General features: G+C 35.1%; 1 protein-coding gene and 1 long non-coding RNA gene across 4 annotated transcripts; one reads left to right on the plus strand and one right to left on the minus strand.

The window, feature by feature from the left end:
* Nucleotides 1-8487: 8487 nt before the first annotated feature.
* Nucleotides 8488-13287, minus strand: LOC113356731 (histone deacetylase 19-like). Of its 3 annotated transcripts, XM_026599942.1 has the most exons (9): nt 13117-13287; nt 12146-12680; nt 11332-11772; nt 10159-10389; nt 9686-9756; nt 9522-9594; nt 9201-9272; nt 8814-8949; nt 8488-8715 (listed from the first exon to the last, which is right to left on the minus strand). In XM_026599942.1, the coding sequence occupies exons 2-8, from the start codon at nt 12671-12673 to the stop codon at nt 8839-8841; spliced, it is 1527 nt and encodes a 508-aa protein (XP_026455727.1). In that variant the 5' UTR covers nt 12674-12680; nt 13117-13287; the 3' UTR covers nt 8488-8715; nt 8814-8838. The 3 variants fall into 3 exon arrangements, with proteins under 3 accessions (XP_026455727.1, XP_026455725.1, XP_026455726.1); XM_026599940.1 differs by having other exon boundaries at nt 8488-8949; XM_026599941.1 differs by lacking the exon at nt 13117-13287 and adding an exon at nt 12861-13000 and having other exon boundaries at nt 8488-8949.
* Nucleotides 13288-21377: 8090 nt separating this feature from the next.
* On the plus strand, nt 21378-24896 carry LOC113356732. Its single transcript, XR_003363141.1, has 3 exons — nt 21378-21636; nt 23561-23626; nt 24542-24896. It is a non-coding gene; the product is annotated as an uncharacterized LOC113356732 (long non-coding RNA).
* The last annotated feature ends 701 nt before the right edge of the window (nt 24897-25597 follow it).

The following is a 25597-nucleotide window of genomic DNA, read 5'->3' on the forward strand; positions in this document are numbered from 1 at the left end:
AGTAAATTACATAAAATAACAAGATTTTGTTAACGAGGAAAATTATGTGGCAGAAAAACTTTGGGACCTAGTCTCGTTTTGAATGCTCCCGGAATTAAGCCGTTATGTAAATTGAGTACCACAACTTCGCATTTTGAGATCGAACAAAGTACCTTAGTATCCCTGCCCCTACAACCAATCTGGATAACACACGTGAATCACCTAATAGAAACCACTGCAAAATATTGTTTTACTTTGGTAAAAGCTTCTGCTTCCAATTCTTTTGGAGGCGTATTTCAAACAACAAGGAATGATTAATAGCAGTACCAAAGAAATTAACAATCAATATTCAGAGTCAAGGATCTTCCATTCATATTTACAATATCAAGATCAACCAGATGTATCAAATCATAAACTCCTCAATAAATAAGATCAATCAAGTTTTAGATTACTCAAGTAATCCACTCGATGTAAAGACTTTCGTTTATGATAAAAACAACTTGTTGATCTTCTACAAGCTTTACGTCTAACAAAGATAAAAAAAAAAAAACTTGTTGTCCCAAAAAATCAAGTCTAGTAAAAAATTATGCAAGATCGGAAACATAAAAGAACTTCAAGTCTTCAAAACCTTGTTTTTGTTAATCTTTAATAGTAACACTGATCGGAATTTAGATAGTGGTAAATAAAGTTGTCGTTCACTCGGACTTGATGAGATTGATTTTAAGAATTAATAAACAAAAATACTTAAACTAGCAAAAATATACAAATTATGATGACAAGATAAAGAGGCACTGAGACGCAGGATTTCACTACTTTTCATATTCTTGTGGTTCAGTCATTAACTCTATACAATCTAGTTCAAACAAAAGAAGTTGTGACTCTAATTATTTGCTAAAAATATATTTCATAAAACATTATTTGTAAGTTGTAAGCATGACGCATCAAAAGTAATTTAAACTAAGCATGCGACATCAGACAAAATAACAAGTAATTAATAGAAATCATAAAGCAATTAAATCTATGCAAAAAATCAATAAAATAATTAATTCATTTACCACAATCATGAAAAGTTGCTTCCTCCGTTGTCCCAGTGATGGGGTCTAGCTTCTCATGGTGAAAACACACTCAAAGGAATTTTTCATTGCTCAAAAAGGTGTTCACAATAATGAAATAGGAGAAAATTAATAAAAATCGGGTTTGTAACAATTATATTTGTCACAAACAGAACTGTTACAGAGAACGATAACTATGAAGTGTCGCTGGCACTGTATAAATACGACCGTCTTCTATAGTCTTATGTTCTTCGTGTTCTTCACCAGCAGAACTGGTTCGTCTCTGCAACTTGATTTTCTCCATCCTCAACTCTCTGTTCGCTCCCCTATCACTCCATAAACCTTCTATGATACTCCAACAATCTATATATACTACACATGCCTTCGAATATCTCCTCATTACTCCGAATAATCTCTTCATACTTCAGGCAGTAAAGAATAAATTCTAAGAATATTTTCTTTCCCTTCTTGCGTTCCCATGCGTTAAAATGCTACAGACACGCTCTAGAATTTCTGGTGCACGCATACGATTGAGTCAAGACGTTGTAGAGACACGCAAAATTTCAAAATATCACCACAGAATCCCGCGTATTGCTCCAACCTCTGTTTTATGAGATGTCCACGTAACTTCCCTTTTTTATCGAAACCAAATACATTACCACCCCTGTTTGGATAAAATAGACCCAAATCAGACAAAATCCGAGAGGCAGTCCAACAAAAACTCTCTCGAAATCATGTCGGACATCTCCGCCGGTGAAAGCTAACTTTCCCTGTTTCACTTCAAACTGATCATCCAGCCAAATCAAATCGATTCTAAAGCCCATACCATCTCTGTTAGGTCAAAACAAATTGTTCCCAAAAGTTTCAGCCATTTAGTCTCTCAAGAACACCACAAAGTCTTGAACCCTAATTCTGGTTTTTTCCAAACCAGATTTTCCCGCAAAATTTGAATTCAAATGGGAAGAAGAAGGTCGCCCCTTATCCAGCTGCTTGGGTGCGAATATCAGATAGGTACCCCTAATCATCTGAGGTGCCCCTTATCCAAAAGTGAGAGTCCGAATAACACGTGTCCTCCGGGTCCAAATAACAACTTTTCGAGCCGAAGTTTCCAAAAATGTTTATTGCCCTAAAATACCTACAAACACATAAAACACCATAATAAGTACAAAATCGAGTACCAACAATGTAGAAAATTGAGGACAACTTAGACACAAAAATGTGTCTATCAAACACTCCGTACTCAATTTCACTAATGATTTTTTCATAGAACGGAATCATTTAACGTCTCCAAAATCAATAGTTCTACTTCTATCCCAAGAGATCTAGAATCACTTAGATTAGCAATAGTCAAATCTTGAAAGACTTGAGTGGCCTTATGTCAGAATAGAAGGGCTATATAATAAGTAAGAACTTATCTAGAACATAACTATATAAGTTAGTTCAATAACAAGTTGAAAAAGATGGGGTACCAAGTACACTACTAAACTTTAATTCAGAAAGTTGTATGGACAAACTTCTTAAATCGGTAGTACAGATCAACAGTGAAGATCTGAAACTTGATATGACGACAAGTTTAAGTTGGACAATTTCAGAAAACAATATCCAAGTAATAAACTAGTATGTACCCAAATTGTTACAAAACCAAATTCCAACAACAACAAATTTTGTAATCTTTCTTTCAAGATACGAATTTTTAAGAATAAATCTTGTAGGTTTTATACAGTCTTTTAAGCTTAAAAACTGTCTAAGTTACTTTAATGTACTACTTGTGATATTTATATTATAAATTAGAGAAGCAATATAACGTGGAAAAAAAATAACATAATACACAAGAAATTTTGTTAAAGATGAAAATTTTAAAGCAGAAAACCCCGGGACCTAATCCAGAACTTGAACACCACACTTTGTTAAGCCATTACAGACACTCTCCTACTATCATACTCCTCGACTAGAATGTAGTTGAGACTGAATCGACCATATGATTAATTCAGCTTCAGTTGTGCTCTTTTATGTCTCTTGGATCTCGCAAGACCCTATGCAACACGATTCTGTAGCTGACGTCTTTTACATGCCTCGGAGTTGCTTCAATCTAAGTGAAGACTTTTTTTTGACTAATATGCCTCTAACATAAAGCCTATTTGATTCCCTGAAAATATATTTCAATTAAGGTATGAAAATATGTTTGCAATAGAACAAGGCCATGCAAAACCTCAAGGATTTGGAACAATTACACCCTTATCAAAGAAAATTCTAAATCACCACCACCCCCACAAGAACAATCTAAGCAAATCAAACCGAAAGTTATTTATATCTTGTAGAATCACAAAGTCTGAGACGAAGAGTACTTTGTGATTTCTATCTATCAAGTTCTTGATCTAATTAAAGTTTCGAAAACTTAGAAGATCAATAAGAACAAGATCCGGATAAAAAGAACTATTAGGTAGAATATAGTCTGACTGGAATTTATGAATCCCTTAGTGGAGTATTTTAAATTCGTAATCTATTAGAGTTTCACCAGAGGAAACCTAGGTTTTAGAGGACGACACTAGCCGCAACTAGGACATAGAAGTGCCATGATTGAGTTTCTAGTGTGCAGGGAGTGCTATATTAATATTGATAAATAATACTAAACAAACCAGGTAATGAACTAGTTTCCATGTTTACGAATTTCTTTGAATTCAAATAAACTAAACTTTTCCATATATATTATGCATGAAACCATGTTGAAAGTTTGCTTTGAATTACAAAGAAGATTTGTGCAACTGTAAGTATATACGTATATACCAAGTGGTTTGACAGAGGGTCATGGTTAAGAGTTTCAGGAACCATTAAGCATAAATGGAGTAATATATCAAACACTAATTCAGTTCATGAAATGCCAAAACTGTTTGTGAACTCAAAGTCGTCTCATAACTCAGAAACCCTTTCGATTTTCGCAAGTTCACGAACTGTCAAAACATTTTGTGTACTTGTTAATAAAAAGTGTACATGAGCATTCAAAATCAACTAGTTCGCGAATTGTATAAATCAGTTCGTGTGCCTCCCAATTAAGTAGTGTCCAGTACAATCTCAAAATCGACTAGATCGCCAACTGAACAAATCAGTTCGTGTACACGAGTTAATTGAGATTTAAAAAAAAAAAACTTTTATATTGATAGGTTTAAGTTCATGAACTGGTAAAACAGTTTGTGAACTTTAAGAACTACTTACTCCTTAGATTGCACTCTTCTTTACAAATGTTCATCATTATAGTAAAGTCATACGACTTGTCTCAGTAGATAAAATGGTTGATAATATGCGTAAATAGGATAGTCAGTCCATACATACCTTTGTTGATGAAGTTTCCATTGGCGTCGTCTTCAGTCTTCAATCTTCAAGGTCGATTGGTGAATTTTGATACTCAATTATCATGTTTTATTCCTTGTCCAAGACTGAATTTAGTATATTATAAATCGAAACGTAATTTTGATCAAGTAAAACTGACAACAAGGTTGGAATACCAAAACTTGGGAGTTTGATCGAGCGATGCTCTAACACAAGTAATATCAACCGAAAACTAAGCCAAAAATCTAGTTTCCCATTAGTGGTACTTCTAGTGCTTCTTGATCCTAATAAGAAAACTTAAAATGCAAAATGCTTTCGTACATAACCATATTGAACTTACTCGCAAGTATGTTAATCAAACAAACAATATCACATAAAGTGTGATCCTGGAATAAGTTTGTAAGAATACAAGATCTACTATTTATAGTGTAATGACCAAGGCTTGCTTCGAAAAGAAGAAGCCTTAATTCTGAAATTCTCACAAGATGTTGTTTCGTATACCAATTTCGAAAATAGAATATATTTTTTATTTTTTCGATATTAGAAACACATAATATTGTCATAAAATCTTAGAACATATTTCCAACTCATATAACAGGAATCCTACTAGTATGACAACTAATATTAGCTAGCGCACAATGTATATTTTCCAAATATAATCAACTAGTTGTACGCAATATCCTTGAAAAGATAAGCATACCTTTTTTTATTCCAAAGATAAATTCAAAAAATGTTCCCATAATATAAGTGGGATCTTAGTTTTGAGTATCACAGGAATATATATGAACAATGATATATAAGAGTTTTCAAAATGTATTGAGTATTTCTAGAAACAAAACTTTCCATCCAAATTCATTTGTCTTTCAAAATCCTAAAGATATAGATTAAGATGGAGATTTCGAAAGTTTAACTTTGGGATCAGTCCTGAATCCTATTAGACATCGAAAGTTATTTAGTGTATAAACAAACTTAAAATTTAACATGAATTCAACATCTGGATTCACTACTAGATAGACATATCTAGTTCCCCGAAAGTTCGACACTAATCCACCGAAACAGTCATATTAGTGTTATTCCGAAAGTACGAATGCATAGGAAACTATATTACGTAACTCTGTACAACAAGACGTAATCATAAGAATAATCAAGTTATATAAAACCAACTAAAGCCATGTAAACAAACTTCACATGTTATGTTTTCAACGAATATAAAAAGAACTTGGATAGAAATGAAACTAGTCAAGGTCAGTAATTACTAACATCAATATGAAGATCTTCAACTCTTCGACAAGTGACTATTGATTGCCTCAACAGTTTTATGTCCCAAGTCTAACCTAACGAAGTTGACTTTAGCATACAATTCACCCGACCGAGTTTTGTAACTAATAATGACATTTCAATGCTTGGCTGGGTTCAACTGAGTAGTTCTCTAATAGTAAACATTAAACGTGATCCGTTATAGACGATTTTCCCATTTGAAGACCTGAGGTCTGATGTATGAACCCGCAATGAAGTTGGTTCATAGTATATTCAGATACCACTGATAGAATTGCGAATAGATTATATATCATAAGCTAATAGAGGATCTGAGTACACAACTTTAGGATAACCATGAAACCAGGATCTGAGTACACCGTTAATAGAGGATTTGAGTAAACATTTTCTATTACATCGTACTTAAAACCACAAAATTAGGTAGAAATATTAAGTGGGAGATTATATAGGATTATTTGAGAAAAAGGTGTAAGAAGATGTGAGTTGAAATGAAGCAAATGGGTGTTATGTATAGGGGGAAATATAGTCGTTGGATTGAACTAGTTGTTGTCATTCGACTGTTAGCTAAACGCTCTAACCATATAAACTTGGCTAAACGATTATCCATTGCCTCAATAGACAATCATCAATTTGGATGGTTTTATTATTGAGTATTATAGTTCATTTATCTCATTGGTTGGTTCAACTATACAATTATATTATTTGAATTGGTCTAATAAACTAATAACTTCAGCCAGGTAAAAAAGCGGATGGTTAAGGCTAAGCCTTATGGTTCTCCAACTTCAAGATTCGAGATGGAATACCGTTACTTATTCCACTAATTCAAGTTGTGGATCAAACAAGTGCTTGAACATAAAATTGAATCAAGTTATTTACGTTGGTTGGACATAAAAATAAATAATAATACGAGCCATCAAATTAACATATCCCTTGGTGATTCAACAAATCCACTAATTTGGTACAGCTATATCAAACCATTGAGCGCAAAAAATTTGATTCAAGCAGAAATTGCAAAAAGAAAAAAAAAAAACAAAATTGATTCAATAAAAAACCATTCGAGATAATATACGACTGAGACTGGTTTGTATTTAAGTTTTTGCTTAAACTCGCAGAACCATAAGTGTTGGCATAAGGGTGGTAAACCATAGCATAGCAGCCATAGCTATTCAAAAGCCAGACAAAGCATCTTGAATCTTGATTAGCTTTAGAGTTTTAGATGCATTCTAAACTGAAACCAAAGCCGTACACATCTAATCATAATTTTGGTTTATTAGTAGTTGGTATAACTATCTGGATCCAACGGTAATGGGGCACAAGATAATTAGGATTTAGGACCCACCAAATGATAAGGCTAACTGTTAACGAGTCGTGATCTACATGTGATGTGCTTTACAGAGTTCATCCATAAGATTGTTCAAAATACAAACAAAAAAAGGAAAATTCGATATTGATCATTTGTGTTGTCGTTATTATTGACTAGACCTAGTACCATATAACAGATAATAATAATTAACCTCTAATTGTCATTACTTAATAACTAATCAACTCTCTAAGCTGCGTCGATCTTACTCTAATATTAAATAAATGGCTTAATAATAAAACATAAAACAAAGATTCAAAAGCTGAATGTGAACTGTGGATGTCTACAGTATACTTGATGTATCGCCAAAGTCAATACAGCTAATATACAAACGCGTATGGTGCAAACGATTGATTGGTTATGAATCTTATGATCTTGATTAATCCAAAATGGAGAAGAATGTGCTCGCTGTTCACAATAGGAAGAAAAGAATCTTATTTAGTATTAATTTATCTGAATATATTAGTTTAAATAAATAGCTACCTATCGAAATAGATAACAATAAAAATAAAAATTGATATGGCTAACGAATATAAAAGCAACTTAAGGCTCGTAGCCTCGTACAAGCGAGTCACTAACATCTTGTGCTAATAAGCTATAAGAACAGAAGACAGTAGATGTGGTCCACGAAAAAAATACATTGTGCTCAACTACCCATGAGTCATGGAGTCATGAGCCTAGGCATCTGCTGCCTGGCTATCTTCTAAACTTGCATCACTGGCTTGTAGGTAATAAGTGCAAGAGTGAAGAGGAAAAAACCTCTGTGAGAACAGATTGGCTTGTAGCAGGTACCCTCTCTGTGAGGTTAGTTATATTAAGTGTCGTCCATTCCGAGATGCTAAGCGGCAGCGGGGTCAATGCGATATGTGAACAGAACAGTAGGCTATGGCATTCATTACTGCCAAAACAGATACTGCTGACATAACTTCCTGCAGAACAGATACTGCTGACATATAAATTTCGGTAAAAAATGATTTTCATCGCAAAAAAGATTTCCATTGCCGGGATTTGAAACCGGGTCGCCTGGGTGAAAGCCAGGTATCTTACGGGGCTGGACTACAATGGATTGGTGACTTAACTGAGAAATTAGCGTATTTATTTGAGATTTTCCACCTTTTCTGGATACCCTCGAGGTTTAGTAAAAGAGATGCAGGAAAAGCAACAGGACCTGATCAGACTCCACATTTCTGCTGATGTCAGTGTTGCAGAGTGATAACTGGTAAGGTCTCTTGGTGTTGATAATACCAGTGATATGAGTTCAAAAATCGTGAGCAATTCTCCGCTACATATTAACACATGTAAAATCCAACACATTCTTGACTTAGGTACACAAGGATAGCAAGGGTTTGACAAAGGCCCTGTAAACCATTTTCATACTTGCAACAGCAAAATCAATACAGACTGAAACTAAAAAAAGAATCAAACAGTTCCGTGGTGAAGAAGAATATATTTCACACAAACTAAACAAAACTGAATAGTTTCACCATTAGTCAGATATCCAATATCACTGTGGAAGTTTCCTTTCATTAATGTGCCCAATAAGTTAAAAATGTCGGGAGTCGAACTCCAGAATTAATGCATCTCGTAACAGAGGGAGAAACTCACTATCAACAAATAAAACTAGAAAAAGTTGGTGGGTTTGGGGTCTCTCACCTCACCTTACCATATTAGTTAAGCATTACATGTACATGAGCAAAAATTAAGCACAAAAGTGACTAAACCCACCTGGCAAAAAGAAGCAAAGAAAAATAATAAACAAAAGACAACCCAACATAAATATAGCTCATTGATAGATTTACAGATCAACGTACTGTTGCTGTTACCATTGGTAAATTAACGTTCTACTGTTTATGGTTTGGGGTACATCTGAGCAGACTGGTCAGATGGCTTGGTCATGTTTTCTTGTTCGACTTTCACAGGTGTTGGTTCATCTATTGACATAGGAACTGCATCTGGAGCCTGAAAATGAGAACCACACAAGCAGAACAAAGTTAGGGTGGAGGAATGAGCATACTTGGTTTTCGATGCAGTGGTATTCTATTCTGGTAGGCACCCTTTAGCCTGTTAGTCCAGACGAACTGGTAAGACTACGACAACATGTTTGCATTATATTGTCACTCTGGTGACTGTGTTTTGATTTTCAACCAAGTGGGGATATGGCATCTTGAACCATTTTTTGCTTTGTGAAGGTGTGTATTTAGAAAATTCACCTTAGAGCCTGAGTTTTCTTCAGCTTTTGTTTCCACGCCTTTGACTTGCTCAACTGCAACTTTCTGATCCTCCTACAAGATGAGATGCATTATCAGTGGCACCCAAATATAAATAAACCATTTACTCATTTCAAACTCTTTCATATGATTGTTATGATGTTTTTAATCTGTTACTTGTACAGCAAAACACTCCCTTACTAATTTTAAGAATAAAACCTAATTTGGTGAAAAATGACCCTACATGAGTAACATTGTCTACTATCTGATTATTGATAAGTTTACATGCAGTGAATCAGATTTGAGATCAGGAACAGGAAATACCATCTCTTTAACTTCAGGTTCGTCGACTTCTCTCTTCACTCTTGCAGGTTGTGAGTTGTTTGCCAGAGGCTTACTGTAAGCAGAACCAAAATGTTAACAGCCGGTAGAAAAGAGATTTTTAGATCACCTCACAGCAAAACAAGGAAAAGACATAAGAAAAGTACCGCTCGTCATCAACTTCCATGTCAGAATCAGGACCCCATCTCTCATCTGCATCCTCTTGATCTTCATCTCCCTGCATTCAGCATTTGATGACTTAGATTTCAAGATCAAGACATTGGAACTAGAAGTCATATTTGTACTTCTCACATCACTATTAAAAACAATTTTTGAGTCTAACTCGAGAAAGAAAACAGCGACAACTTCAGAAAGGAAATCAGTTTATTTCGAAAAACAATGATAGTCCTTTCCAAAAGAAGTACACTAACGTTTATTGATTGAACGACAATGTTTTTTGTACCCTTAGTATCACATCCCATTTGCTAACAACTATAGGGGAAATGCATCCACTGGTGAAGCTTTCAATAATTATCAGTGCAGAAAAGACAGAAACAGTGATATATAGTAGACAGAGAGAAGGAGAGATGTAGAGGTAACAGCTAAAATTTAATAAAGATAATAGATGCAGAAAATAGACCTCTGGAAGCTCCGTGTCGGGTGGTCGTTCCTGAAATTGGATGCTAGGTGCATGCCGAAGCTTCGAGAGATTCTCAAGAAGCTTCCCTCTTATCTCTTCCAATATCAGACGTGAGTTCTTGTTCTCCATATTACTGGGAGCAACATGGAGAGTATAATCAGGACCAAAATACTCATAGTATTCATGCTGTGGCATCTTGTCTTCAATTTCTACACCAAGTGCGACTCCTGTCTGCTCTCAATATACAAAAATATTAGAAGCTACAAATAACCCAGGAAATGAACAAGTAAACGCACATAGCAGGTGACTAATTGGCTTATGAATATGACAGACAAAACGCTAAAAAAAACATGAACTTTATATGCATAATAAGAATGAAATCTTGAGTTGGAAAAACCAAAAAAGCTTGATTCAACATACAAGAATCATCTCTGCCACATCACAAGAACTTGATCTTTAAGTTCAAGAAGGTAATACAGCTTAGCATTTGTCCGTAACTAATATTATCCACCTATCTAAGTACAACCAGCTTAAATAAGCCCCTTTGAGAAAAAAGTTTCAAAAATCCACAATTCCAAGCAACTTGTACCGTGTAAACCTTCAATTCTAACAAGTCATATCTCAATGTCACATTAACATAAACAACTAGGAGTTTAAACACGATACTTGCCGAGGCCCATCAAGATTTATTTAAAATAGGTAACAAAAATGACAACCATACAATCTTATCAACTGAATGCTGATAAACCAATTCCAGTTTCAATTTTGAGTGGTATAATGCTAAGGGCACAACAATTGTCTCTTAGAGATTCCTCCCGGAATTGCGTTATCGAACCAGGATTGGCTGTTAGTGGACACCAACCACTTTTCACATGCTCGTAAACTTTTATTAATCATGATTTAGGTGTAAGATGGCTAAGTTGTAGCTGATGTATTCAAAAAGAAGTAAGAAACTCTCAAATCACCCTCGTTGTAACTCCTCTCTGACTTGAAATGCAATACTAGTAACAAAAAACAGCATATTCATTTGATATTAAGCATTTATAGCAGCTTCTGTGAAGAAGTTGAATATGGGTAGTCTTAAACTTCAAGGTGTTCTGATATATAATATGGCCACACGAGTGATAAAAACAGCTCAAATAAATTTTCGTCAATTTGAAACTTCATATGTACCTCGTAACACCAACAACGAGCAACATTACGTATCGTATATCCTCCACCACCCAGCAGCAGCAATGGCACATTAAAGGATCTCATGTATTTCACACACTCAGCATGACCTTTGATGGAAAGATTGAAGCAGCCTAACCTGTCACCAGATAAGGAGTCAGCGCCACATTGAAGAACCACGGCTCCAGGTCTGAAAATTTCCATCACTTTCTCCATCAGTGGTTTGAATAAGTTCTGGTAGCTCTCATCATCAATCCCGTCATCAAGGGGTACATTCAGGGAGTAGTATTTCCCCTTCCCATGTCCAATGTCTCGTATGTCTCCTGTGCCTGGAAAATAATCGCCAAATTTGTGGAATGAAACAGTCATGACTCTATCAGTTGTGTAGAAAGCCTCCTCTACTCCATCTCCGTGGTGGATATCAATGTCCACATACAGGACCCGCTGCGACATGGACAATACATATAGATTAGATATAAAAACGGAAACAAAGAATAGATGGAACTAATTATTATACGAAATGCACTACATTCCTCAAGGAATCATCATCAATACTTGCCTAAAACGCTCTTAATGGAACATCCAAATCAATTTAATTGAAGTCCATAGTTTTAGTCTAGACTTTAGCATAAGATACTCTCATTTATTCTCAAAGTTGGAGTACACATATATGTATGAGTTTCAACCTCGAGTTAGAGGTTCAAACTTCAGTGACTAGTACAACTAAGGTACTAGAGTTTTAAGTGAACGACTAAGAGCTGTATAACCTATAGTCACGAATAACAACTAGAATAAGAAATAAGCTTAAATCACAAACCTCGTGTGTTTTGAGAAGTTCCAAAATTGACAAGACGATATCGTTCACATAACAGAATCCAGAAGCCTCACACTTTTTAGCATGATGAAGCCCACCTGCCCAATTTATCGCAATATCACAAAGTCCATGGTTTAACTTCACAGCACCACCAACTGACCCACCAGCATACGTCTGACAGAAAGAATAAAGACCATCGAAAACAGGGCAATCTTCACCAACATTGAACCTCTTTAGCTGCCTAAGTTGGTCCTGCTGGGTTTCTGGAGTGATACTTCTTAAAAAAGCAACATAATCATCCGCATGAAACCGACAAAGATCCCTATCTCGAGCAGGAAAAGGCTTTAAGACTTGCATATTCTGAAGCAAGCCATAATGAGCCAAGAGTGCATGGGTCATTCTAATGCGATGAGGCTTCATCGGGTGACCTTGTCCATAATAGTAATTTCCAACTTCTGGATCATAAAAATATGATACTTTCCTCTTCACCCCATCAGGGCCTGATGGAAGGGAATTACCCCCAGTTTCCATCACTAACCTAGAAAAAAAAAATCAGCAAAGAAAAAAAATGAATCAAATAATCATGTAAAGAGATAAAAGATTCCCTTACTGAAATAAAGAAAAAACTGGGGAATCATGAACAACTGAGAAAACCAAAAACCCATCAAGGAAATGAGAAAGAAGAGGTACCCAAAACCCTAAAAAGAGTTAACTTTACCTGAATATAGAAACTACAAAAATTCAAACTCTTGGATCTACACTGAGTAATAAATGATAAGTGAAACAAATTAAGAAAAACTACTGCTTTATCTAAAAAAAGTGTGTTAACCTAAAAAAAAAAAAATCTGAAATTTATGGTAATCATTTCAAACAATGAGAAGCATTTATAGCTAAACTTACAAAACTGCTTTGATTTTCTAGAAATACATACGAGTATGTAAGTATTTACAAATGAAAACAAGATAAGAAGTTACCTCAGAAAGAAAGAATAACCCTACAAATCTTGATTCGACATCAACGTGGAATGATACAAAAAAAAGTTAGAAATTTGAAGATACAAAAAGAATGGGTTTTGAATGAAGTGACGCTACCGACGGCGAGAATAATAAAATTGAGAGAGAAAAGTGGAGCGAGTGATGTATTTGCATGCCTTTCTTTGTCTTTGGGATGTTACAAACTTACAAGTGAAATTTCTCACTCAGACTGCGTTGGTGGGCCGGTCCGGGTTTTGGCATCAAGATCCAATTCTAGTGCTTTACCCACTGAGAATCTGGATACACCGAGAGAAAGCTGATGCCACACAGCGGCATGTAACCGAAGGGACCCGAGGGCACACTCAATAGGGAGACAGGATCTGGAGTCCTCTCTTTGTGACTTTTTATTTTTGGTAAGAATAATAGACTGTTACGTTTCCAAAATAAAATCTATTATGAAAACAATGATACGTGAGACTTTGTGTTTTTCTTACCAGAGAAAGAATAAAGATTATATTAAGAATCCTATTATTGGTGATGTAACCCAGTAGATTTGGGGTCGCACTGAATTATAGTGGTCAAAATGTAAAATTGAAGGACCTAATTAGTGTAAACGTTGAAAATGCCCCAAAAATTTTTGACTCATTATTGTATTGTCTTTATCATAACTTGTCTAGTCTAACTAAGAACAAGAAAGAAAAAAATCTAAATCTAAATCAGTCATCCTCATCGTCTCTCTTCTTTTTATTTTCTTATTTTTCTTCCTATCTTCTTCTCCTCCAACTTGTTTCGTGGATGGTTAATCGTCGATTCTAAATAGATTCATCGTCGATTAAACTGTTCGTATAAACAATAGTGAAGACAAAGAAAAAGACCAAAGGCAATAAAAGAAATAAAAAACAACAAACTGAAACAACAAATTTAGATTCATCATCTTTAAATAAAGATCCATCATGTATTTATGCTTTTGTATGGTTATTTTGTTCGACTCGAAAAACTACGATTTTCGAAACTATTTACGGCTCGGAGTTTTTGTATTCTCAGTTGTAAGTCATTAAAGTTTGTTGAGAAACTAAGAACTGTCAGTCACTACATACTGGAAATTTTGATTTCCTATTTTTCCTAGCCAAACCAACGGTTAGGTTAACGGCTAGGTATTCCTAACCATAATAGGAATCAACCAAGCCGTAACACTTGGGTCCCAACTGTAAGGTATGTTATGACTGGATCGTGTTCAACTTCCCAGCCGTTAATTTGTTTTACGACTCGGAAATTCTGTTTTTTCCAGCCGTATATTATGTTACGGCTTAGTGGTGTCCAAGTGGAAAACCATTGGTAGAGCAAGTGAAGAATATATGCCTAAACATGCAATTGTGGTTTCTCAACAACCAAATATAGAGATTCAAGAAGAAGAAATGTCTGAAACAAGTGTTACTGCTATTGACAAGGGTAAAAGCAAAGTGGGGGAGTAAAAAGTAAAGAAGAAATATCCATCAAAACCTTCAACTGGACAAATTATTGATGATATGCAGCTTTTTCCTCCCAAGGCAAATGGGAGACCTTGGGGTGAACCAGGTGATCAATCCGTTTTGTCTGGCTACCAAACTTCATGGGATGCAATGGCTTGTACTGCAAAAGTAATAAATCTAACTGTAAGATTGTATATGTTATTTTTTTTTATTTACTTATGGACTTTTTATTGTCACACAACATTTTTAAGACTTGTGTAGGATCCCAATAAACCAGTGTCGAAACTGAAGCACCAGCAGGGAGAAGTTTTGGTCGTTAGATAGAGAACACAAGTTGTGGCATCCTTGGTAGAATCTTCGGGGTTATGGCCTGTAATTGAGATTTTACGGAGGACTTACGGTGTTGTTACTGTTTGTGAATTTATTGAAAGATTCTGGCCAGAAACTATAAATTTTCAACTCTCGTTCGGCAATATGACCATCACTCCAAATGATACTCACTAAATAACATGTCTCTCCTTGGATGGAAAAGTTGTATCTGATGGTTTCAATAACTCTATTCTTTTTGAAGATCTTTATGTATTATTAAAACATTGTCCTGGGTGGGGCAAAGTTGAAGCACAAGAAGAGTTTGAGATTGGTGTCGGAGCCAAACCACTAGCAGGTATGGATCTAACAGATGATGGAAAAGCTACTCAAATTGTAAGGAATATTGACTTGGTTTGTTTGAGGAAAAAGTTTGAGAATTTCGATGCCAAGGGTAAAAGTGGAAAGGTGGTGATGTGCGAAGCAAGAGCGAGACGTGTACGTATAACTATAGCTTACTTGTTCCACGCTCTTGGAACCGTCTTTTCCCATGATTTCTCGGAAAATAAGAATAGTCCTTATTATTTGCAGCGGTTGAAGCCTCCCAGTCTTCATCCAAATGCAAACGAGGTACCGAAGTACTCATGAGGCACTGTCATCCTTTCTTACTTGATGGACGGTCTTTGCAAAGCTTATAGATAGAGTGAAACATAAATTGTAGGGAATGTTTCTCTTTTCCAGGTATTTTTTTGGTTTCCTTATTCAAAAATTTTTTTGTGGTTTTATACTGGTTTGTGTGCAGTATCTTATTTATACTTTTTTCGCAGTCATGGGCTTAAGAAAATTTTAAAATCTTGAGGCCATCTCGGGATAACAATTGGTCTCTAGAGAAACCTATGGCAGGAAGATACCCCTTTGAAGGGACCCAACATAAGGCTAAAGATTGAGAAATGGTTGACATGAGGGAAAGGTTGGATGCTTTGACAATCAATGATGATATTTATTTGAGAGTTGATGAAGATGATTAAATTAATGATAAAGAATTTGTAGCGACCTACCATGGACCTCTGTTTCATCCAAATCCTCGTAGAACGCTATGTCAACCTGGTATTGTCCGGAAAATAGTACCTGAAAATATCTTTTTAAACTGAGCATTAAAAACTCCATTTTTGAGAGAAGGATGTGAAATTGACCTATGAACCATCACCATCGATCGATTATTGGAATGCTCGCTCTGAAGACGAAAACCAAATGAGAATGAGTGGTCTCATTGCTTGTTATGGAACTTCCGATGTGGATAAGGGTTACATGGAATAAAATCAAGAGTACTTTAGGTGGAAAATGGATGCGGAAGAGAGGAAACACCAAAAAGAGGGATAAAGTTCAACTTCATCAAAGAATGATGAAAGTTACTGGAAGGATAGATATGACATGGTTGTACGTATACGATTAATTTAATGTTTCTCTATGTTTAATATATATATATATATTAGAATTCGTGTATTTGATATAAAAAAAAAGGTTAAACAAGTTAAGTGCTTGGTCAAGGACATGAGCCGTAGTATTGATGCACACGAGATGTTACCGGTCACTCAACAAAGAGTACTCAGGAATCTAGTTAAAGGTCTACTTACATATTTATGAAGAGGACCAACCAACGGGTATCAAGAGGATTAGGCCTCCTTCATCCAACGATGAATCATGTACTCCATATGATGAGGATGTTCAATCAAATGACGTTGTCCAAAGGAAAGAAAAAAAGGTATAAGTGGTTGAGGTGGACGAGATGGAGGTAAAAAATGTCCAATTCAAAGTGGACGTGGTCAAGGTGATAAATATCAAACTGGACATGGTCGTGGTGGACGTGGTAAAAGTAGATCCCAAGTTATAAAAGAGGTTATAGAAGATATTATGAAAGAGAATGAGAATTCAGATGAGGCATCGAGATCAGGTGAGCCATCAAAATCGGAAGAAGATTCAAATGAATGGATTATGTAGTTGTAGTGGTGTTTTTTTAGAGCATTACTCGGTTGAACCCGCCAATCATTGGTATGCCAAGGTTAGTTGTCATATTTTAGCATCAAAACTCATAGTCGCTTGAATAGATTACCAGAGTCAACTTCGTTAGGTTAGAATAGGAAGTATGGATATATTGTGACTTACAAGTATTACTTTGAAGACCTGAAGATGTATCAACATCAACGAAGACATCATCCTTCTACTTGAGGTTAGTAATACAAGACTGACTTGTTTCTGTTTCTATCTACATTACTTTCAAGTCGTTTAGATTGAAAACATAACATGAGAAGTTATATATATGAAACTCTAGTGTAACAGACTTGATTATCTTATTGTGATCAAAGTTTCAAGGAATAATATACACGTTGTTTTACAACTTAGGTATACTGAATTACGAAGTATAACGTCTATTTTTTGAACTTCGTAATTGTGACATAGACATAATCTTTATAACTTGTTACTAGATTGCGCAACAAACTTATGATTGATTTCATTCTTACAAAACTTTGTTTGATTACATGAGTTTAAGGAAGTTGACTTACGAAAGTTGTTTCGTAGTTGAAAAAAAAAATCAAAGGATTAATGGTTCGGTTCCTATTGGGGATCTATAGCAGGATCGATCCCTATGCGTTGAGGATCTCTAGCAGGACCGATCCCTATTGGGGATCTCTAGCACAACCGATCTCTATCAATTAGGGATCTCTAGCAGAACCGATCCCCATGGAAAAAATTATTTCCGAACTCATGTATACTTTAGGTTTGTGTGATTATGGAAGTTGGGTTTGAAAAATAGGAAAGTTCAAGATGTCGACATTGTGAGTAATTTGAACATGTGTAGAAATCTTATATTCTATTGTTCAAAGATATTCCTTAACGGAAATGTTTAAGAATCTTTTGTTAAGATTTTCGAATATAAAAATTTTGTTTTTCCAGCAAGCAAAACATATCTCTGGAACATATATTAGTTAAGGGTTTTGTATGCTAGATAATATTGAGTTTTAATCCAGAAGGGATTTCGATATAACAGTTGGATATATTGGTTGGAATTAGACAAAACCTAAAATAGGTGTTTATTACATATCTTGAGAATATTTTCGGTTATGAAAATTCCTTGGTGTCCAAACTACCTTGGTTTATAAATAGTGAAGTTTGTTTTTCTTACAAACTTATCCTGCGGCAGGCTGACAACTTCATTTCATTAATGTAGCCGAATATACTTATAATACTATTTTGGAGAGGAGAGTAACCTAGTTAGGAGGAATTTCTTATGTCCTCTAGTTTAAAGACTTCTTTGGGATCAAGAAGCGTCTAGATACTACCGTTAGTGATAAACTAGAATTTGCATTGTTATTTTAGTTTTTAATTATTGATTTGATTGACTAACGGTTGTTAAACCTTGATTGCACCTAGTTTGATTATTCTTGAGAGCATTCTCTTTTGACATAAGGACACTCAAACTAGATCAAGGAATTAACAGTAGTTTAAATATGTTTTTAGAGCTGACGGTACCTTATGATCAAGGTAGTTAATATCGCGTACCGGTATCGTATCGGTCGGGTCCTATACACCTATACAACTGATAATATATGTTTTTACAGGCGACACATCATTTGATATAAAATTTCAAATAATTATAAAACCATAGTAAAAAATAATAAAATCATAAACATATCTCAAATTTCCAAAATACAAGGTGGTTTATTAGCCAACGTTCTGATTGTTGTCACATTATGCCGGTAAATCTTTTTCTATTATCCTTCATATTTATTTTTTATATTTCTCTGCCTTGCAATCTAAATATGGTTTCCATCTTATATCTTACCATATAGTCATTGATTTTATATTATAAATATATCAGGGCTTTTTACCTTCTCCAATTGACATTGTACTTGTCTGTAAAGACTAGATGCATGTTGATGAAAAATTTATTCACGAAACCGATATTATCGTTGTACAAGTAAAACCGATATATCGGTCTGTATCGGCCTGTACAACCGATAATATCATTTCGTCTTTGTATCGCCGATATTTTTGATATCTTATAAGTATTTTCCGATATCCGATAAAAACCTGTAATATCGACCTGTACAACAGATATTGACTACCTTGCTTATGATCATCAATTGTTAACAGACTCTGTTTTGTGCGTGATCGATCATAAGTTGGAATCAAGTTTGGTTGTGTAGGTACATAACGAGACATTGAAGATAAGAAGATTTCTTATTGGTTTCGTATCTTTGTGATTTAACTTCGTGCACAAACTTGATCGGCTGGGATCCAACTAGATCTTGTTTATCTTTGATAGACAATTGGTTCACTAGTCGTATTAGATCGACAAGCTATCATTTGTTGGTATTCTTCAATGTCCGAGTCTGGTAGTTTGTACACCTAGCTGTATGATAGGCGCATTTATGTGTATATTTTGATCTCAATTCTATATATTATTAGTACTTATTATGGTATTTTATGTCTTTGTAGGTGTTTTTGGAAAAATAAACTTTTGTGGAAATATTGGCTCGAAAAATAGCATTTGAACCTCTAGAGAAATTACTAAAGGCACCCCCAAAAAGTGTTAAAGACACCCTAGAAATGTGTTATTGGCATCTGGAAGAATTGACAAAGGCATCTGGAAATTTACTATTTACACCCCCATGATATGTGATAAATACACCCCCAGCATCGGATATGGGGAGATCACCTTCTTCTCAAATTTGAATTTCAAAATTTGCGGGAAAAAAATGGGTTTAAACTGGCAAAATTAGGATTGGAGATTTGAAGGGTTTTGAGGAGATTCAATCGCAGATTTCTTTTGGGATGGGCCTGTTATGGATAAACCGAGATGATATAGGTGTTTGATTGGGCTGGAATTTCCTAGAATTCGAGTTAGAGAAAAACAAAGGGTGTGGGAGTCACGGGTCTCTGTTGGCTTGATTTTTGAAGATTCGGGGAGACTAAATCGCAGATAAGCTTTCCAAAGATTCGTATCTACCTAATAATGAGTTTGAAAGGATTGGGAGAGGCCAACAACGTGTGAATTAGAAAAGGAAATAGGTTGTTGCTTTGACTTGCAAGGAAGGAAAAAAAAGAGATAATTAATCGGGTTTGTAAGATTGTTTGAAGGGTATAAATAGTTTGCTCGAGTCCCGGGGAATAACATGCAAGTTTGAACAAAGTTCTGGGACTTTTAAAAGAGCACAAAAAGAATAATCAAGAGTTGAATGAATTCATCTCTGTTGCTGCCGAAGAACACGAAGAACATTTGACTTATCAGAACTGTCATTAATTCTGCGATACTTGTCTTTTATTAGTTTCTGTAACAGTGAACCCTGCAACTCGTATAAACGTTGCAGATTCCCTGCTTATACATTTTCTTCTTTTTAATCAACTTTTGAGCTATAAACCAATATTTTGAGAAAGTTTTTAATATGATGAGCTGAACCCCTTAGCTGAGGCGATGGATGAATCCATTGTTCCTAGAAAAGTGGCATACTTCTATTTTTAATGATTTTTGCAATTTCTTTTATGGTTATTTTCCTATTTGACTTAAGGATTATAATTGAGCAGTTGTGATTTCTTTTGATAAAGCATGCTTAGCCTAGGGTTTTTTATGTTTTATGCTTTCAATTTACAATTGTTACTTTGAAAAATCTACTTTTGCAACATATTAGAATCACTTTAAACGTAAAAAATTGCATGAATATTGAATAGATTGGACCACTCAATTGGTTAATGTAGGAATCCTGAGTCTTAGTGCTTTTTATAATCTTGATAATAACCTTGTCTTGAATTTTCTATTCTAATTTAAGTCTAAAAAATCAACCTTCACAAGTCTGATAAACAAACCTTATTACCACTTTCAAAATTACAACAATTTTTGGCGCCGCGACTCGGACTTGTTTTTAGGTTTAGGATTTTAGATTTACTTTTAGGTGTTTTTTTCTTCTTCTATTTTTTAGGTTTTTATTCTTTTGTTCTATTTTACGTTTTTTGGGTATTTCTCTTTTATTAAAGGTTCTGAAATGAAAACGGAAATAAACTGAGCCAAAGATTTTGGTGAATAAATACTTGGAGTCAAAAAGAAAGCGAAAAGAACGAAAAAGAGGACGAAGACTTTGTTTTAGTTTTATTTAATTTTGTAATTTTTAGAAAACTGTATCAGGGTTTATTATTATTTGTTGTAATTTTTGTAAGGACCCTCAAGCTCGTCAACGCTATTTGACTGGTCTAGTGATGATCAAGACACGACTAAGCCGCTAATGACTCGATTAATTAGAGACGAACGTTAATTAGTAGAAATTAATCTAACAACGATCTAGTTACAAAATTAGTACACTTGATAGGTCTCGAAAAGTTATGCGAGTTAGATTACTCGAACGTGTCTATCGGATACCGGACGAAGAAGATTTCATCAGATCAGTCGAAGAACAAATAATCATTTTACATCTAAACCGCCTGGCTGCCCTTATCCATTTCCTGGGCGCCTTAATAATTATTCTTGGCCTTATTACCCAAAACGTGTCGAGTGAAACTCATTTTCTCTTCTCCTTTCTCTTCTTTCTTCTTTCTTCTTCTATCGTCCTGTTCTTCTTCTTCTGCGATTGATTGAGGTTTCGTGAGAGTTTTTGTTGAGGTAAATCAGTTGAGGGAGATGTATAGATGAAAAAGGGATTCCCTGTTCTATAGGATTTGAGTGTAGAAGATGGTGTTGATGAAGAATCGATAAAAGGTAATTTAGGGTTTCTGTTTTAATTGATTTCTTTATGAAATTGAGTTTGGTTTGGTATTTTATTTCGTGGGTTTGTTTTCAATTGAAGTATAGATAGGTTTATGGAGTTTAATTTTAGTTTCATAGAGAACTAGGGGTTGTGTTGTTCTTCCCCAATTTGGAATTAGGGTTCCTGAATTTGAATTACAGTTGAAGAAGGTAATGGTATTGAGTTTCTGGTAGTGTTCTGGATGATTGTTAGGTATTTGTGTTGATGGTGGTGGTATTAACTGAGGTTGTGGATCTGTTAAAGAATTAGGAATTGAGGAATTTAGAAGATGAATTGAGAGTTGTGTCTCAGGTGGGTGAAGTATTCTTACAGGTGGTGATGGAATTATGGAAATGGTTACCAGTGGAGTTGCATTTTATAATTAAGTTGATGGATTTGAATGTAATTGGTGGCTTGGTGGTGCATTTGAGTTGGAATTAGAGTTAGTAATGGAGTTGAACTGGCAGATGAGGGAATGACAGGGTTAAATGGTTTCAGTTTGAATTGCAAGAGAATAAATGTTGTTGAGGCCGAGGTTACAAAAGAAGTAAAGGTGATGCAGTGTTGATGCAATGGAAATTGTAGTTGAGTCAGTAAGGAAGTTACAGACAATACAAAGAAGGACGAGCAAGATAAATTCAAGGAAGTTCAAAGAAGATTAAGAAGATGAATGAATTGCAGTTCAAGGAATTGGGAGCTCAAGGGTGGTCTGAGATGAAATGGAGTTGCTGTTATGATCCAAGTTATTGGTAAAGAAGCTATTGGTGTTCCATAGGCAGGGCATCTGGTAAGAGTATGAGGTAAAGGTTGGAGATGCTGATCTGAGAACGGTGCTTTTGTGATGGATTGGATGCAGTGAGACAAGAAGAGGGTGTCTACTGTTGTGTTGTTGAGTGGGTTGTAGAAGAAATGAAGCTACAAATTATAGAGGATAGACTGATAATAACGAATGAAGGTATTTGGAACTGAGTTATAGTTGTAGACCAGGAATTTGAGTAGCAATATGGATGTAAATGAAGATTATGTTGAAGTTGCACTGAGGTTATTGGTTGTGAAGTTGTTGGCTGCATTTGAGTTGCCTTGACAAAATAAGGGAGTGAGTTTACAAGGAATGACTACTGATGGTGGAATTATGGCTTACAGGTTTGAAGTGAAATCCAGCATGGGAGGGTGATTGTGTTGTTGAGAAAGAGAACTAGTAGTTTATGAATCTGTTGAGAAGAACTGAAGTTAATGATGTTACTGTTGGAAGATAGTTAGAAATGGAAATGGAAGCTAGTTGTAGCTTATGGAACTGTGTATAGTTAGATTGGTGTGTGTAACTGATTTGTTTTTAGCTTTGAGTTTCTTTTCTTTTCAGTTAGATGTTATCTGATTTGTTTTACTTGACTTAGATTAGCTGACTGAGTTGAATCGGTGTCAACTCACCAAGTTTCCCTGTCCTGACCGAGTTAACCAGTTGACCTGACCTTAACTATTGACCCTGGACTTTGACTTAACCTTGACGTTGATTGTTAGTGACTATGTTAGACCGGACGTTGACCGTTAGTGACCATTAGTTGATTTAGGTGGACTTGGGCTTAGGACTAGTTTTCATATTTTGATGAATTGGACCTTTTATGGTCCGAATTAGCATTTGGTTCCTTCTACAAAGTTGTATATATTCATAAGACATATCTAATAAAATAGAGAACCAACCTAATTGAATTAGTAAACCTTTGTATGCTAAAGATAGATAATGAATATGTGTAGAACCTTAGATGGGCTTAGAACCATTAGATAGTTCACTTAACTTATAACTAGAGGATTGTATGAGATTGTGTTATGAGTCTTGTATGAGTTTTTTGGCTAATTCCTAGAGTGCTTCTGTGATTAACAGTTAGTCTATATTAACAGAACGATTCCAAGGATGAACCAGTGGATTGTGGATTTCAAGGTAGGCGTGGCTTGACATCAAATCAGGTGGGAACTCTGTAACCTTCTTGTAATCATTGAACATTCTTTTTAATGCGAGCATGATGTGCCATTACTTCTTATGAGCATATTTGTGTGTAAATGATTGGGTATGTTGTGTAATATGCATTGTGTGGATTCTCCAAATGTTATATTTATGTTTATGCTTATTATAGCCCAGATGAGGCAATATCGTTATATAAGGGAATATTACCTTTTACAATTTCTTGTGAGAATCCATTCGTTTGCATATTATGCTTGATTGCAAAACCTTCGGGACTTATGATGGTAGTTCTTGAATCATGGTTTGTATGGGCACTCTGTGTGGATGGCGCTATCATTCGAGTCTGGAGTTATTTTGCTTTCGCTTTCTCTAATGAGTTTGGTGAGGTCTGAATGACATATTTTAGTTGTTCTAGTTTCACTTTTGTAGATTCATCCGGTGGTGGTCTTTCACGGATATTGTTATTATGGTACGCAATACCCGAGGAAGTGGATTTAGAATAACATTCTTTCATGAATGATATATTACGATGCTTGCTTATTGCTGAGTGAATAATTTGATGTCTGTTTGAGTGAAATCCCCGTGAGGAGTGACTGTGGTCTCCCCACAGCTCCTTGCTAAGTCTTATAGCCCAGATGAGGCAATACATAACATGGGAAGTGCATATAATATCTATCTAGCGCGTAAAGTGAAATAGTATTACTTTTTATTTTATAACATAATTTATGTCGTTAATGACCCAGATGAGGAAATAGTATATCAAGGTATTTGGGAAATTACTCTTACACATGTTATGCACGATGATATGTTTAAATTACTACTTATTTAGAACTGTGAAGCATATTAGTGATTACTTGAGAGTTACATGTTTTGGTTGAGCACCCTTTTTGGGATGATGTGCTCATTCTTTCCCACTTCAGTTTCAGTATTCAGAAGAAAAGGCGCACGTGAAGATAATCGTTTCTGTAGCGTAAAGTTTTCAGCGAGTTGAAGATGTTATTTATATTTTATATATGTATTCTTTCTCTGTAAACAACACATGGTTATATTCATATCACATGAGAGATCTTCATCTATATTATATCAGAGTCTATGGGTTTGTTTTTGGATTTAGCTTATGTAGTAGAGACTCTTAAGATTGTTAATCTAGATTTTATGCTTCAATTAGGTTGTAATCCTATTAGCTAAACAGGTTTAGTACTTGGGGCGTCACAATTTTCCTTTTTCTTTTTGGACTTTTTGGACATTATTTGGACTTTGGACATTATTTTTTTAAAACCCTATGGAAGGGTAATATTAAACATAAACTGTTGCAGGGAAGAAGGACAACTACGATACTGTCTCTGCACCTTGGGTTCGTATACTAACATAAGAGTCGGTGGCCCAAGTCGAATACAATTGATTCGTTGTCCGTCTGGTACGGGAGGTAAGATTCTAGCCACCCACGAATCCCCTATCAGTGGGTTTACTGATTCCTTTATATGCCTATGTTAGAGCATAGCTCGGTTGAACCCACCAAGCGTTTGTATGTCAAGTTTGGTTGTCATATTTTAGTATCAAAACTCATCTAGAGTCGCTTGATTAAATACTCAAGTCAACTTCGTTTAGGTTATACTAGAAAGTGTAGGAATGTTGAGACGTACAAGTATTACTCCGAAGACCTTAAGAATGAGAAGAAGTAACGACTGCAACGACGACATCATCCTCCCACTTGAGGTTAGTAATAATGACTTGACTTGTTTCCATTCCTAACGTATCTTTCGAGTCGTATTATATTAAAAACATAACATGCGAAGCTGTATATATACATACATAATACTCTAGTGATTAGACTTGGTCATATCATTATGATCAAAGTGTCAAGGAATCTATTGAATTACGAAGTATAAACGCTTATCTTTTGGAACTTCTTAAATACGACATCAATATAATCTTTGTATTTAGTTACTTGATTATGTGTAAGCTATATGTATTGA

The sequence above is a fragment of the Papaver somniferum genome, chromosome 3 (assembly GCF_003573695.1).
Source record: "Papaver somniferum cultivar HN1 chromosome 3, ASM357369v1, whole genome shotgun sequence".
NCBI classification, from domain to species: domain Eukaryota; kingdom Viridiplantae; phylum Streptophyta; class Magnoliopsida; order Ranunculales; family Papaveraceae; genus Papaver; species Papaver somniferum.